This window comes from Scomber japonicus, chromosome 6 (assembly GCF_027409825.1).
Source record: "Scomber japonicus isolate fScoJap1 chromosome 6, fScoJap1.pri, whole genome shotgun sequence".
NCBI lineage: Eukaryota > Metazoa > Chordata > Actinopteri > Scombriformes > Scombridae > Scomber > Scomber japonicus.
The window spans coordinates 22,399,115-22,416,553 of NC_070583.1; the positions used below are offsets into that span (position 1 = coordinate 22,399,115).

The 17,439-nt window shown below is 41.5% G+C and overlaps 1 protein-coding gene across 1 annotated transcript in view; it reads right to left on the reverse strand.

Moving 5' to 3' along the window:
* Positions 1-17,439, reverse strand: part of robo1 (roundabout, axon guidance receptor, homolog 1 (Drosophila)) — a 126,783-nt gene that overhangs the window by 92,917 nt on the left and 16,427 nt on the right. The window contains exon 2 of the mRNA XM_053320755.1: positions 16,201-16,527. Coding sequence (XP_053176730.1) covers positions 16,201-16,527 — 327 coding nt within the window. The remainder of the gene's footprint in view (positions 1-16,200; positions 16,528-17,439) is intronic.

The window sequence follows — 17,439 nt, forward strand, 5'->3', positions numbered from 1 at the left end:
ACAGGGGACGACCAAACATAAATAAATAAGAATGAGTTGAATCTCTGTCTACTTTTCCCATTTCAATCAAGTGTGGGGATGGAAACCAGACGGCACGGTCAAATACAGGGGTCAGTCCAGGCTCAATTAGAAAGCCCCTCTCTGAAAACAGCGAGTGATTATTTTTAAGCCCTTAAAGTGTCTCTCCCTGCTGGCTGAGAAGTGGGGAAGTGGGGCTCAGAAAGATTTTTTAAAAAGTGTTTTTGCCCCCCAAAGCCACCTCTCTCTTCAAACCGGCTGTCAAAATGTATAAAGTTTATAAACAGAGACAGACAGGATTAAAGGTGCAAGGAGGGAGGTCAAAGCAAAGGGAGAGGGAGATTGACGACCCCCCAACTCTTTCACTGACAGATACCAGTCGCCGCAGAGTGCCTAGCTGTGGCGGCTCAACGGGATCACACTGATGCGGGGAAAAAATCTCCTGAAATGCCTGAAAACTAAAACCCACTCTCTTTATTCTTATTGCTCGTTTAGCATTCAGTTCTGTGCCAGTATGTGCAGTATAATGACAGGCACCACACTGAGGGAAAAAAAAGAGTGGAATACACAGTAGTGTTAGTGGTTTATATACCCAGGGAGCATTATCATGTAAATGATAGTTACTGTACAGTAAAAACCCTGCTTTTACAAATGATAGCAGCTGGGCCTCAGAGAGGGAGGGATGTATCCTGAACATAAGTGCTCTTCAGGGACACCATCCCTGCTTTTTGTCTGCTACATCAAAGAGATGCAGCTAAAGAGCCTCCATTTCCATTGCTGAACACTAAGTACTTTGTCCATGAAACTTACATGCCTCTCTCTCCCTGACAGTATCCATGTATGTGTATGACAGGTGCACAGGTTGGTGAAGATGAACGATCCTATCCCTGGCTATGTCATGTTTTGTATTATTTTAGACACTAAGCCCTCAGCATACATTTGGTTTCCATAAATAACTGAAGAGTCTTCTAAAGCAGTACTCTATCTGAGAACTGGGGGTCATTCAGAGTATTTCATTAAAACTCTGTTTGATAGTGCAGTTAATTTGATTAGCTTGATGGCATCCAGCTAGTTTTATGCTCTACAGCTGTATACTGTTAACGCACAACCTCTATCACCTTTCACTAATCTCCCATAGCACAACAAAATTTCATTATCTCAACAGGAACCCCTACAATTTTCGCTAATATGCTGATGGCACTTCTTTGGAGCAGGAACAAAGGAGTAATGATATGAAAAGGACTGCTAAGGGAAATCATCACAGTTTGCATGTAAGGCGAATGAATGTCAATGAATTATGAGTCAAGTCTCTTTCTAAGTCAACCACTGTTTTGGAGTCTATGCTTGAGGTAGTGTGTTCCTGACCCAAAGGCTGTACTGTGGCATTGTGCATATCAGACGAAGTACCTCTTTAGACAGTCCAGTCCTGAGACATTTAACGCTGTCAGCCAATTATAGGCCAATGCTGTCAGCAAGACAGAGTGATGCTGAAGCTCCCCAATGAATAAAGGCATGTTGAGGATATAAATCGGTTTCATCTGGAACCCTTCCATAGATCCAAAGTGCATATACAAGTATGCACATACTCTTACACACATACACACACTCAAACACACACCCCTGATGAAAGATTTTCCCCTGGGTCTCATCCGTCTCACTTTGTTCCACAAACTCACTTGTGATCGTTTGCAGAAAAAAACCTGAGTGAGCATCTGTTTAACTTAGTTTTACAGGAGCATGAACCAACAGTTTTTTAGCAGTTCCTACTTACCAACTATGAGCACTCTCTTGAGATCCAGTTACGATAGGAGACTAAGATTATCCATAATTTTTGTATCGAAAAAAAATGAGAATAAGACACTGCATTGTGCTCCCATCGTGGCCTGGATGTAATATCTCTTTGTTCTTGTCGTAACTCAGACAAGCTCTAAAGGGGTAAACAGATTGTAACAATCAGACTCACTGTGGTGAAAAAGATTCAAAATAGCCATGATATGCTCAATTAAAATCACCCACTAGAAAAATGACTTGATAATCTCTGGAAATGTATCAAATCCCCCCACTTTCAATGTCTTGCTCAGATATTCCCAAAACCCCATGACCAATGGGAAACCCATTACTGCACTGCATTCCTCACAAAAAGCCAGATAGTCCAGGTGATACAGGTGTGTTAAATGTCTAGTCTACCATTTCCATCCAGAAACCCTTTTGTCTACAAGCAGGATAGATGCTCATTCTCCATCCGTGGCTGAGAGGATTAACAGACAGGCTGAGAGAGAGTCTTATCTCACCTTGCAGAGATAAATCAGCCAGGGCCACACAGCACTGCTTACACACTGCTCTGGAGAGCAGCAGAGAGGGAGACATAGGCATTTGAACGGAAAAAAGCCACACACAGCCTCTTCGCCTGACTGTTTGTTTAAAACCTGCTTTAAGGGTTTATGCTTTGCTTTGCCTGCCCTCAGGAATGAACGGCCAGTGGCCATGGGCTCCAAGGTTGTTTGGAATGGGCAGAATGGTCACCTTGATCTCTTCTCCTGTGACAGTTACCAGACAACATGAGACATAAAAGTTATCTGCTAACTTGGCCTAGTTTTTCTTGACCTGCCTCCAAATGTTTTACCTCTCTTAGGAATATCTTGACACCCTGTCAGGTATGCCTATTTTAAATGGTATAAAGATAAATCCTACTGTTTTATACCAAACAGGAAACAACAACTGATTCCTCTTAACACTGGATTTATAGGCTCACAAAGGCAATAGTATTTGTGGCAGGCAACCAATTTCTACAAAACTATGACATTGCCATATGACTGTGAGATACACAATGTTGTAATGCTTGTGTGCAAAGAAGACAAGCATATCATGTCTTAAATGTGCTGTTCTCCATGACAAAACAGTGATTTATTTGCTTTAATACATGTAAAAGTGAATGTTTTAGGGGTCCTTACAACTTTATGGTCAACATGAATAACAGTTGATGTTTAAAATGAATATGTTTATAGTTATGTGAGAGTAGCCATAATGACTTCTGTGTTTCTGGAGGACAAAGCTGGCTTTCTAAGTTTTTGCCTCAGGGGATATCGTAGAAATCTTGAGTGGGATGAAAGAAAACCATATTTTCTGATACAATTCAAGCTTGAAAGCACTGCAGCAGAAATTCTGTCCGTGGCAAAGTCAATCTGAAAAAGTGACCACCTCTGAATCCATGAGTCCAAGTAAGCGAAGGATTTATTCTTGCAGCATTTCATTCCCACAGTCATGGCTTAGACTAATAATTGCTGCTGTTTTTCAGAGACAGACATTGCACCTTTAATGTTGAGACTAAAGATGAAGAAAAGTGAAGCTAACTGTAGTGAGTGAAAAATGTAAGTATAAAAGCTAAACTATCATATTGAATATATAGAAACGTCTTCCTTTTTATACACAATATCCATTAAGTAGTGGGGGTATGTGCAAAACACCCCAAGCAATTTGGAATTATTGATCTGCGGAACTGTCTCAACAATCGTTAATTACAAAAAGCGTCAGTCTAAATGATTGCCTAATGAGATGCGCATTTCAGAGAAAATAAGCAAACGGGAATCTTAATAGTCAAATGATGAAATATCTGTGCCCAATGAGCTGAAGGCAAGTGCAATTATGGCCTTGAAGGGATATTCAGTGTCATTATGGGACTACTTTAACACCTGATTAGATCAGGAATACACTCATATCATCGTGATTCATATAAACTGGAGGCTGCAGCTTATAATGAAGAAAGATAGGGAGTTATACACTTAGAGAAAGGTGGAGAGAGGACACAGATGGTCCTGTTGAAGAGACCTCTTTCATCCTAAAACACTATCATTAATTTTTGCATATGAAAAAGTTCCCCGAAAACAACAGCATCTTAGCCAAGGTGACCTCTGGGGTGTGAAACATCAATGCATCAGGTGCAGGCACAATGTTCTATTGAAGGTGGGAAGCTGAAAGGAATCAGCAACATCAAAGAAACCTTTGTCAAAACACAGAGAAAAATGAGAGAACACTTATAGTAGTTGACATCAATCAATAAGAGTCTAGTCTATTGATTCCCATTCTATTGATGAAGACCAGAGCTAGAGGGGAATTTTTATTCTAAGTATCCACTAGAGTGTGATGGCCATGCAGGGTTTAAGAGCATGAATTACATTTAAAAGCAACTTGCATTGTGAACAAACTCTGTTAGGGATGAAAGCCAGCTGTCAGGCCACAGTGGCAACTGAGTGCTTCACCACTGAGGACAGTGTCTGTTTGCCAACAGCAAATAACCACCTCTGGCTCATTTAGTACCATCTTTTTTTCTTTTCTGCAAACAAAAGCAGTCTGCCACTGAGATGACACTAGCTCTTCTCAGTGGTCACCATTACACCGCCCGATCAAACACAGAGCTGTATATGGAACAAGACCAAAGCCAACACAGTAAAGAACTCTGAACTAACCATAATACATGCACACTACATACTGCCAGGCCAGCAGAGGCATTTTAAGTCCCTTCTGTCTTGGCTCATTTGTTATCCCGGCATCTGCTTTGCATGGAAAAGTGTTCATTGGTCATGAAATCATGTTTACGAGAAAACCAAACTTAACACAAATAAATACCTTGAATTTTTCAGACTAGACTGGGGTATTTGCAGTATATTTCATACGTTTTACAATACATTACTTTGCGAGATCTGAAGTCAGTAAGAAAACAAGAATCTTTAGCAGCATGACAGAGGCAAAGTAAGTCCAAAGTTACATAAAAAAGAGCAAGGAAGTAGGTAAGTGGCTAAGTAAAATAAACATCATGCTTTCATTAACATGAACACACCACTCCTTAAGTCTGCACTTTGTCAGAACAGGAGTCAACCTGCTATTGCCACATACTGAAAACACTAAGAGAGAGGAAGAAAAATATTTTAGAACAGGCTGGTATAAAATGGCCCGATGCCATGTGGCTGTAAGTGGGTAGAAAATAAGAACAAAGAAACTATGAAAAAAAGGACAGGTATGACAGTTGAGACTGACTTTAGGGAGATATCTAAGCTGGCAAGTGCTCAAACAACCACCAAATGCAGACACATGCAGCTATAAACACACACGCACTCACAAACAAATGTCACACGAACACGCATATACACACTGAGTGACACGCACACATACATTCTATGGCAACATGCTTAAAGCAAGAGAGTTGCCAGCTGTCGGAGATCTTTGAGAGAACAGAACACCACCTGTCCCCTTATCTTCCCCTCACAAGCCAAGAGAGACTCTCCGTCCAACTGGAGGCACCTCCTACTCTCTCATCCCATGCTTAATGGCAGCTTGTCCGCTATTTTCTCTTCAACAATTTCTCTCTGTCTTTGTTGTTCCTTCCCATCTCTCCTTCTGCACGTTTGATCTCAAAGCACCAGATTCAGCGCAATTATTTTAAATCACATCAAGGTTTTTTCTGACAAGAGAGTAATCTAAATGTTGTACCTTAAGCCCTGCTAGTGATGAGACGTGATGAGGTTTAGATTTCAGTTAAGGTGGACAGTTTTGCCAGATGTTTCTCCTGTTGTTGCCAGATAGGAATTTGGCCAACAGGCCAGTGACAGTGTGTGTGTGATGGGGTGCAAGGTCAACATCTCTGTCTCTGTGTTTACACTATCTCACTCTTTTACTTCTCTCTTCGCTGTGCCAGTGTTTTGCTTTTGGTCAGCTGAGTATTTGGGTGAAGACAGATTGATAGAAGCCAGGCTGAAGAATGAGGAAAGTCCAACCACAACAACCTAGTTTTGCTGCTTTCTGTGTAAACACAAGCCAATGTGATACTCTCACAGAACATTAAGAGAAAGCCTGCTGTCCAACAAAAAGCACAATCAGTCCTGGCTGGTGATTATGGGGTTAAGACAAGAGTTATTCAGCTCTACTACAGTCCTTGTGCTGATACAGAGAATAGTGTTAATGGCAGCTTTGCTTGAAGCCGTAAAAATAGGGTAGCATTCTCTCAATATCCACTGGCAGCTGGAAGGCCAACACTCAAATAAAAGCAACATGTGCAGTTTCCAGGTAACCAGCCGTAGTGAGAATGTAAATATGATGGCAGTGCTAATGGGCCAGAGTTCCTCTGAGAAACACACACAGACCATCATGCTCATACTGTACACACATGTACACAACAGAAGCAATTTACCATGGGAAAGAGCAGTAAAGAAGTAAGTGATGGTCCAGCCAGCTGTCTGGGAGTTATGGACTGAAAAGTGGAGGCCTGGCTGATGTTTTTCAGAAAACCTGAGCAGCACTATAGCAGATGGAGGTCACCACTGGGTAGCATTACTAAAATTAACCCAGCATCTTAACATGAATTAAGCTGGGCCTCTGGGCAGGGAGACTGCGTCCCACAGGATTGAGGCGGGTGCCGGGAAGGGACAACCAGGCCTGGAGGAACCAGACCGCAGCTGAGGAAAGGTTTCACAAAATCAGCAGGGTCACCCCTGTCTCAGAGCAGTCACTCCAACTCCTCTGAGGTTGAAAGTGAATTTACATGGCAGTGGTGAACCCTGGATAATGTGATTAAAACCTGGCAACACACTGAGTGATGATTAACTTATTCTCTCCCTTCTCCGTGCCCTTCCGCGCTGCTTCTTGCATCTCTGTCAGGCAATCAATAAGCTATTATAGCTCCAAACAGTGGGGTAAATTAACTTACGGCTGCACCTGCAGAGTCGGCACTCTCCACTAATCCCATTGGCAGGGAAAACACGAGACCGGACGCAAACGCCAGGCCCCGAGATCATCTGCTACCACACCGTGATTATTGGCATAAGGATCACATGGAAAGCAATAGAGGTCCTGTGGTTACATTTTAAGACTTTAAGAAAGTAGGGAAGTCTTGAAGTGAATATGCTGCTACATTTGCAATGGGTAACACTGCAAGTACAAGAAAGTGATATTTGTTGAACAAGTGTTGAGAACTAGCGTATAGGTGAGAATCAGGGAACTCTGGAAAAAGGACCAGCTATGTCCTGGCTTGGTCAATGGAGGGCCTTCTATCCCATCCATTAAATGTGACAATCAATCTGACAGATTAGAATCTGATATGAGTGTGAGGCAGAGAGCGAGAAGTCTGGAAGAGAGAATAGAAATGTCACCCCCAAGCCTAACAGCAGCAATGTGGTCATATAATACCTGGCCTAACTGAGTCAGATGTCAGTTATTTCAGACTAACCCACAGCAACACTGACTACTGTTTGAATTTTGAATGGATCCTCTCACTTTTCTCCTTTTACACATGACGTCCTCCTGTCTGTCTTTTATCCAGCTCTTTGCAGTATATGGTTACATGGAGATCCCTTTGTGTCCTTGCCACACCCTGTTTAGAAAGGTCACACAGGCACAAAGGAGAGGTGAGGGTGTATCTGTTCTATTCTCCGCTCAGTCAAATTACTATTCCCCTTATGGTCCTAATTAGACTATTGTATATGTTTACATACACTCCATTGAAGATGATTATGTTCACAGCACATGTAGTCAGGGCCTGAGGTGCGTAAACAACATTCTTGGAGTTAATAAGATGAGACAGATGTTTAAACAAGTCAGACAAAACCTTTCAGATATAACATGCATACTCTCTATTATGTTTGGTGTCAGTTTGTTGCCTTTCCTGTTCATCAATTTCTTTTTATGTCCTTTGTCATTAGTGCATCATTACTGTGGTAATGGAGTCAATCCCATCATTTGTAACATGAGACCTAGTATGCAGAATATCCGGGGCTTAGAAATGAACTGCTTGCTTAACAGAAAGGTCAGGGTAACAGAAAGCTTGCATAAGAACTACACTGTGATAATGAGCAACAACTCCCAATCATGCTGGTCCTATTTTAGGACACACTCTTGTATCTGTGACACGACAAGGAGAAACTCATTTTCTCCCAATTGTTGCTTTAATGATCAGATTAGCTACCACAGCAACCAAGGACAATTAGATGACAGCTAAATGCCATCATGTATCCCCTGTTTGCATTTGTCATTGACTGATGGCAGGGCTGTGACTATCCACAGTCAGCAGCAAATAGACTACATACATTTGTAGTCAGATAGCACAAGGCAGATCATTATCATTGTTTAGGTCTACTGCTTACCTCACCAGCTCTTCCTGTCTGTCACGCTCCAGGCTTAGCAACATGCTACAACTCTGATAAAATTTCAGATCTTTTTCCCTCCCTTTTCCCTTCTCCTTCGCAGAGGTCAGAAGGTCTCTCTTACCTCAATCTTTCTCTCTCTATCAGTTCATAGGAGACAGATTGAGTGAGAGCAACACAGCGAGAAAGAGGTAGAGGAAGGAACAGAGAGGCAGTGACAGAAAAGACGAAAACAGCATGTTGGAAAGGGAAGTATATCAGATGAAGGCTGATACAGCGCAAGTATGAGTCATTTGAACCTGAGTAGAATCAGCCTGCATTTCGAAGGCTACTGTTGAGCAACCAAAACTCTGTCCACACAACAATAAAACCTAAAAATCTACAAATTACAAATGCCTGCCTTACCAGCAAAAAATAAAGATGTGTGCCATACACTTACTTAAATATCAAGAGAAAAATATTGGATTGTTACCATCAAATGTAAATATATTTACCTGCTCAAAAGAGCATCATAATTTGTTTGGTTTCATTTAGCAGCAAAAAGCAGCTAAAATCAGCTAAAGCTCATGTATTTTCAGTACATTTCACCACCTTGTTTCGTGCCACTGCTGTACTTGAACCAACAGCTTACAGCTAGATGTCTGCACTCTGGTGAGAGTTAGAGGGTAGGTGCAAAACTAGCAATAGGTGGCGAATTGGTGGTCTGTCTCCTGGGAACAAAAAGTGAAGACAAGGTAGAAAAACAGGCCATCACAAGGTTTGTGCAGGCTCATCTTAAGTGGACTGACTGTGCCCCTTGAGCACATTTTTCTAAGTTTGCCAAAACGTTGGTAGAAAATCCTTGAAGTTCCAGTCTCCAAACCCCCTAATCCTCCCTAACTCAATCGTCTCGGATCGAGGAGCATGATAGAAGGTTTCAAGTGAGGGCTTAACCCAGGTTTAATAACCAGAGCACGTCCACAGAGCAGTACGCCTCGTCATATGACCAGATACCAGAATGCAGGCATGTACCACGCACATACCCCACAGACATATAAACACACACACACACAGCCTCTCTGGCCACAGGAGAGGCTCAGACCAAGAGGAGATTACACCTCACAACATGAGTAATACCCAGGTCTCCACAGAAGAAGTGGAGATTAGAGTCAGCAGCACATATTCATCTGGTTCCCATCCACACTGACACACAATTAATACCAAGAGCTTTTATCACATATGGAGCACAACTAAAGACACACCCTCAAACAAATATGGAAACATGTTGATAAAAAGCTCACAAAAAACACTGCACACTGAAACATGTACACACAGAAACAAGATAGGTTGGTTTTAAGAGGACAGGAAGTGAAGGTCCTCTGGTATCAGTGGTCCTCCTGAGTGGTTGTACAGGACCACAGGACTCAAGAGCTCACATACTGTATCTTATCTGCTCTAGACCAATACTTCATAATGTTAATTTCATACTTCAGTGTCCTGGGACCTAGCACCCATCCTACCCATGATCCTGTTCTGTACATGCCGTCAGCTAGTAAAAAAAAGCTCTGACATGGAAGAGTTCAGGGACGTGTCCAGACACCCAGACAGAAAGCTGTGCATACTGAGATATCTGGGCAAAGTCACCGTGGGTAAATGAAGGGACTGCGAAAAAGTCCACAGAAACAGACGGAAGTGTTTAAAGTGGATTCCATAAGTCAACATTTCATTAATTGTTAAGAGAGACAAGCCATTTCCTTGATGAATGCACACAGAGAGGAGAATAAAAATGTAAAAAGAAGAGGATGTTAGGGTAAAACTGCTATGCTTAGCTCATTCTCTATTTTCATAGAGTTAGATCAAACAAGCAAATATCTATAACACTAAAGAGACTAACTCAAGCTTGGCCTGCTGAAGAAATGTTTTATGATGCCATTAAAAAGTTGACTCATTCACCTAGGCTCTGTGTTTATTGTTTTATGGTGCCATTTTCTCCAAAATTGCACCTGTCACAATCTGATAATGCACCTGATAAGATACAGAGTGTGAAACATGGGGGATCTTGTGTAAGCTCCATTAATTAGACATTTCCTTGTATCAAAATCTCAAACCATGCTAAGCTGTGTCTTCATCCTGTGTTTTCTCTGGGACAAAGAGAAGTGAAAGGAGGGATGAAGGTGGCTCTGGTGTACTTTTGGAGGGCATATCTCTGTCTTCCTTGGCCCAGTAGGCTGTCAGAGACGGCTGGAGCATGGAGTGATTGATGGGACTCTGGGCAGGCTCCTTTACCCATGTCTGTACACCTGCCCCTTTAGCTCATGCACAGACTCCTTGACACAACACTTCACTAGACATTGTTCACCAGACCAATGTACACACACTGACAGATTGATGGAATCAAACACATACACAGATTTACACACTCCACAAACACAGGAAGTCTTACCGCACCCAATCTTGTCCTATCGAAGGCTTAATTCTAATATACCCAATTCATTCATAAAACGGCAAAACGGTTAAAAAGTTGCCCTGCTACCCTGCTCTGGCTCTTATCTGCTGCTACACTACTCTCTTTGCCATAGTGAGCATTTTCAGTGCTTGGCCTCATATCTAGCCAGCAGTATTAGTTTTGGAGGGGGAGGGCTATGTGTGGGCGAAGTTATACTTGTATATTTGAGGAAAAATCATGCTTTAAAAATCCTAAAATCAGTGTGACATTTGACACATTTTTGCATTACTGAAACAGACATCTTTCCCCTCACTCCAGGCTGTGACCCCTGTAGAGACTGACAACTACTATTAGCTCGATTAAATCAGTCAATATATGCCAGGATGTGTCTTATGCATTTTTAGTCAATATGGTCAAAGTTCTAAGGTATATATCCAGGTCACTAACAAGCACGGCATTTTATCAGATGCACCACACATTTCTGCTAAGCCAGCCTTGGTGTGTATCAAAGAAATTCTCTACTCAAAATGGCATGTCAGTATCGACTGAACACGGCAAATACATGCTGCAGGTCTAATTGCATGGACTGCATTGATTTATGCAAACACCCCGAAGTGCTAAATATGCTAGGTTCAACAGGCCACACACGCAACATGCATGATAAAAATCACTCTCTGCATATATGGATTAATAGAAAACTAATTGAAATGCATGTGTTGAACATGTCTCCCCTACAGAAGTTTCACAAAGACTAAGTCGGCAGTTATGTGCCGGGGGGAGTCTAATTAGACAGTAGCCAGTTGTTTTCCATGTGCTGTAATTTCAAGATTAACAGCAGTGGACGGAATAGCCTTGAAAAACAGTGAAACCAAGCAACTATGATTAAGAACAAGACAAAGATAATAAAACAGAATTCCTGCAAAAAAAATACACAGGGACTTGTGTTAAAGCCAACGTTATATGTATGTAAAACTTTTTTACATTAGTATGAAACGGAGTTCAGCTTTGACAGCCACACACACCACTGGGCTTTGAGATTGTGGAAGGGGTCTGGCTTCCAGTATAAAACAGCTTGGAGTGGAGGCCAAGGAGAGTCTGTGGTGTGGAGGCCAAGGAGAGTCTGTGGTGTGGAGCCCACGCTTCGGCTGCGTGTTGACTCATGAAGCAGACCCTGGCTGTGCCGTTTGCATCAATTTGCTCTGAATCTCCCTGAGACAAATAACTGCCACAGAGCTGTAACACACTGCCTCCAGTCCCCTGGCAGCTTGCCAGCACACTCACTGCTGCTTCTGCTGAGGTTTGGCTGTCCTGATGTTTTTTTCTCATTCTGCTCTTGCTTCCTCATTCTCTACAATTTATTTTTCTCAGCCTCTCAATCACTCACTCACGTCTTCACCCCATAGTCTAATTTTATGTTTGTAACTTCTTAATATCTGCCAAGCAGAAAAAGTATGTTAATAGGACTCCACAAAATAGCAAAAAAATAACAAAAAACAAGGACAGATGTAGAAGTAAATGAAATTCAAAAGCAGAAAGCTGTAACAGTACACCATATTGTCACTCTTGTAATAAGTTGATGAAAGGCAAACACCATGACAAATAAATAATTACTCTGTCACCATGTAGTGGAATAAGCAGGATATCATCATATATGTGGATATCAATGGAGAAACAATGAAGAGAGAAGAGATGAGTGAGGGTCACAGAGACAGAAATGTGAAATAGAGTAAACTCTGACATTATGTGACAAAAGGAGAGGTTGAGTTTGAGACAAATTCAACTGTGACCTCAAGAGAGCCAATAGATATAGTACAAAGGATTTCCTGCAGGACATGTAGGTGCTCAGATCAGTGGGAGGTGGCCATGCTGCCTTTAGACTGGCGCATACCAGGCAACTAGGGTCAAGACAGACAACTCCTTACTGCAGCAAAAGCTCAAAACAAACATAAATGGAAAAAATAGGCTGTCTCAAATAGGCTGTGTTCATGAGTTTAATCTTTTTTTATCTTATTAACTACAACTGTACAGTCATGGCCTTTGAGGCACAAAGTGTTTATGTTTACAACTTTTCCACAGACTTTCTGTTTGCACTTTTCTTATTGCACTAAATGTGCACTATTACAGGAATTTTCTGCTTTCTATTGTTGTCTGTTATTTTATACTGTTTTCAGTTAAGCAGGACAGTTCTGTTAAAGAAAGATTTATTTTATTCTGTTTAGTTAAGCAGGACTGAGTTCTGTTAGAAGGAAGATATTGATTTTATTCTGTTAAGTTAAGCAGGACAGATTTCTGTTAAAAATATTTGTTATTTTGCACTAAAAATATTTTGAATAATAATTTTTGAAAAATAATTTGTTTTCCATGTTTTCGTATCACTCACAAACATGCATTGAATTAAATCAGGTTCGAGTCAAATAATTTAAAAATCGTTTCACACACACAAAAAAAGGCAAAAAATTTCACCAAGCCGGGATGGGTGAACGCCAACTAGGTGTCCCTTATTTATTTTTCAGGGATTTGGCAACCCTACAGCCAACTGTTCCCCATTCTGCAGATGACCCTTAGGCATAGACCCAAATCTGTGAGGTTGAACTGTGCCTCCTTCAACACATCCAACATGCTGACCTCCCCCCATAGCCCAGAGAGTCAGAGAAGCCAGCTGGGTGCACATGGTGACAGAGACTTCACAGAAGCAACGAGATCAATGTGATCCTGAGATAAACTTGGAGGAATGGATTTATATGCAATGAACCAAATTCAAGTAAACATCCCCTTTGCTTCTGTTGTTAGTGGCTGTAAAAAGTAAACCCTGCCTCTGGAGAGGATTCTGTGTGTGGATGTGAGGCCTGCAGCCAACCCTGTGCGGTCAGCACTGAGCAGTCAGCCAGGCCACTAGACAGCAGGCCCTGAGGTTATCGCCTGCTCAAGTGGAGCAGTGTGCCGTCCATTACCTCACTTTACTATCTCTGCATCCAGGAAAAGGGAAACAAGCTATTCATAGAGCTTTACAGAGTACCGGGTAAAAGAAACTACTGTGACATATCACAAAGTGTACAGCACAACAGCACATGTTGCACATATGTGCAATTTCTGAATGAGGGTGAGCACATTTATTTCTTACTGATGACTACATGATGCTCTTATAAAAACAGCTTAATGTTAAATCAAAATAAACTCATCTTAGTGAAGCAGTGTTAACAATAATTGCGCTCACAAGGGAAGCGTTTGAAGATTTTAAGTCAAAAAATTAAAACAATATTCCAAAAAGTCATGATTTCAAGAAAGCATTAGAGTGTTTTGCATTTTCAATGTTTGGTGAGAATATGAAAAGCATCTGAAGATGCAGAGTTTATAAATAATCACTGTTTTAGATCCAATGTTGGACAAATGTAAATGTAGTCTTTCTTGTCTTTATCAGCTGGCAGTTTATTTGATGTTGACAACTCTAATACAAAGAAAACAATAACATAGGAGGAAAATCTATCTTAAGCTTGTTTGAATACACAAGGAAAACAGGATTCATGGTAAATGCATTAGCTCAGGCTTTGGGTAAAGAGGTGGAGATAGCAAGATTGTGAGCTGTACTGTACATGTGGTTAATGATAAACCAAACAAACTGGGTTAGCTCTCCTTGCCTGGCAAAACAGAACTTGTTGAAACTTGGATTATGTTAACAATCGCTGGTGAGTAAGGGAAACTGTAAAAGCCAAGCTCTTATAATAACATCTCCAAAAAGTTGTGATTTTAGCTTTTAAAGTGAATACGTTACAAGGGTAGAGCTAGGCAAAGTAAACACAATTAAAACCACCATTTCCTTCTTAGGAGTTTCATTGGAAATGAATAGCCTGGTGGTTCCCTCAACTTACTCTGAGTCTGAGTTCAACACACTTTCGACAATGTTCAACTCATAACAGTATAGGTTTGACAAGAATCTTTAACGACGACATGGAAATCAAAACGCTTTAAAACTTTCTTATATGCCCTCATGAGTCAGATTTATGCTTAGTTGGTTTAAATGAGGCCTTGTAATGAAATCTCTGTGCTTCTCTGCTTTTTCTGTTTTACAGCCTTTTTTCTTCGGCAGGGATCCATCCCGGTTGCTCCGACAACATAATTATATGTAGTTAAGCATGAACTGCAGAGAAGGGAGTGAGAGACACCAACTAAGCGAGAAGGAGAGAGAGGGCTGGAGCACAGTGGCATGTCATTATGTCTGTTTGAACCTTATACAGAATAAGCAGCCCAAACTTGAGACTGAGCCAGTAGCACTCTGTATTCTGGCCCTTCTAAGTCTCGCCAAGTGTTTTGTTTTTCTACTTGAGAAACCCCACCTTTGAAATAAATGCTGCATATCATCTACTACTAGAGGAAAACTATTTTTAGCATTGTGACCTATGGAAACTTATAGTATTTGCCAACTACTTGGCTTCTGTTGTATTTTTATTTTATTTTCATATAATTCATTTGTTTCTAAAATTGTTTAAGTACATTTAAATTGTGAGCAGAACTCTTATTTATATATGGTTACCATTAGATATTACATCAAATATGAGGACTGCACACTGCATTTCTGGAGCTCATCTTCTCTCTAATCACACTACTATGAATCTAAAAAGCAGAGCTCATGAAATACACAACTCAAACTCACTCTATGATCAGGAAGCCTATAAAGGTATTTCACTCAGATGATACTGTGGACTGCAAATATCTAAAACAGCATTACCCCCCCCCCCCCCCACACACACACACACACACACACACACACACACACACACACACACACATTCACATATACCATCCTTTCTTTCCCCATCTTGATTAGATTACAGTGAGCGGCTTGGTGACAGCCTCTGGGCATGCTAGAAGAGCGGTGGATATCTGAGCTCTCCTCCTCAGCCTTCACTCTTAGCCAGTCAAGAGAGCAAAGAGATAATATATCTGAAGAGCTGACCTCACCAAATGAAAGCAGCCTTGAAAGAATCATGGGAACAAATTTGTCAACATAGGTCACCACTCACGAAAAGACTAAATAGTATCCAAAGATGATTTTCTCTTCCTACATTGTATACCTGCTGACAGACATATATTCTCCTGTCTAATATGTCTCCTAGCTTTCTTGTTGACCCAAGGGATGCTTAAATCCACTTTACATCAAAGCGAGTCTGTCTTAGCGTGAGTGTAGCAGACTATAAAAGGCATCTCTGATACTTCATTGAAATGAGCGGGGAAGCTCTTCATTAAAAGATGACTAAACATATGCAATGATTGCATTCCTCTTGATATAAACCCTCATATCTATCTCTCTGACAAAAACAGAAGCAGGGCCAAAACAGAAAGGGCTTTGTTCCCATTATAGCTCCTGACCACCTACCAAGAGTCCTTTAGAGGAGCACTCACCCTGGAATGATCAGGCCACTTCTCCCCCAAGGCTCTGCAGGCCTACCAAGACCGCTGGGCCAAACACATCCTGCCCATCTCCTGAGAGATTATCCAACCCAATGAGCACATTGAGGACAGAAACACTGGAGGAAACTGGAGCCTGCTATTCACCTACATCTAAACCAAAACTCTTTCATTCACACCCACACTAGAGGCCAAAGAAGAAATAAGAAGACATGCTGCACTTACGAGCTACTTCCAGCGAGGCGTTGTGGCTCACTGCCTCTCCCAGGTAGTTACGGGCAACACAGACGTAGGAGCCTTCGTCCGGTTTGCTCCGTCGTCCGTGGACGATGCGTAGGAAGAAGAGGGAGCCACTGGGCAGCAGCATGCGCTGCGAACGGGGATTGTCCCTGTCTGTTTCCACTCGCTCTCCATCCTTGTACCACTCCACTGTCGGGGTTGGCCGCCCCTCTGCTTTACAGTTGAGAGTGGCGGGCTCCCCTTTGGAAACAATCAGGTCAGATGGATGCTCCACAATCCGGGGTGGGGTGTCCTCTTGGCGCAGACGGGATCCTACAAAGGAGCATGACAAAAATGAAAGTTAATACTTAAAAGAATTTATATTGTTCATTGTAAATGCATTTTAAGGTCCTTATTTACTTGTGAACAGGACAGACTTAGAAAAACTACATCCTACTATGCATATAGTTTATGTAATAAGCAACTTATATGTAAGCATCTGTAAAATACCTAGCGGGATGCACTTTTGGTGTGTTGCAGATACTGTTACAGTATGGTGATCTCAGTCAACTCTTCAAAGTACCTACATTTAAGTTCATGCTGTAATCATTGACTTTTATGTCAGTCTGTAAATTCAGTGCCTCTTTATGCTTTCTGATCATCTTCAGGGACACAATACTCAACTTACAGACTTATGAATATCAATGCTCTAGTATAAGTATGCATCTCCACTCCTCCACAGCCTATGATACATTAATGACATTTACAAACTGAAAATGCACTTTAAAGTCGAGAAATGTATTCTTAAAGCTACAATATAAAGTGCTGCTGGTGCAAGGAGTGATGGCCAAATAAACTACCAATCTTTGAGTGAAGTCAATCTTTAATTACTGTAACAGCTGCTTTGGTAAAGCTTAGCTCCAGCTACGTGACTCTGTCATTTCTCAGATCAAAGAGCAAGGCAGAAGAAAAAGGAGGCAACAGTAAACAAGAATATGACACACCTTAAAGGTAAAAGGAAATTAAGAGATGAAAGATAAGATATGGATGCACTGCATAGCTTAGCGACAAAGAAGGATCATGTGCAGAGGGTGCACTATTGAAGAAAGACAGCAGCAAACAGCAGTGCCAAAGGGGTTAACACTCCCGTGCTATTTCAGGTCATTACTATTGCTGGCCAACCAGTCAGCTGTGGCAATCAAACCTGTTTTACATGCAAATGAGCTTCCTGTCATTAATTCCTGA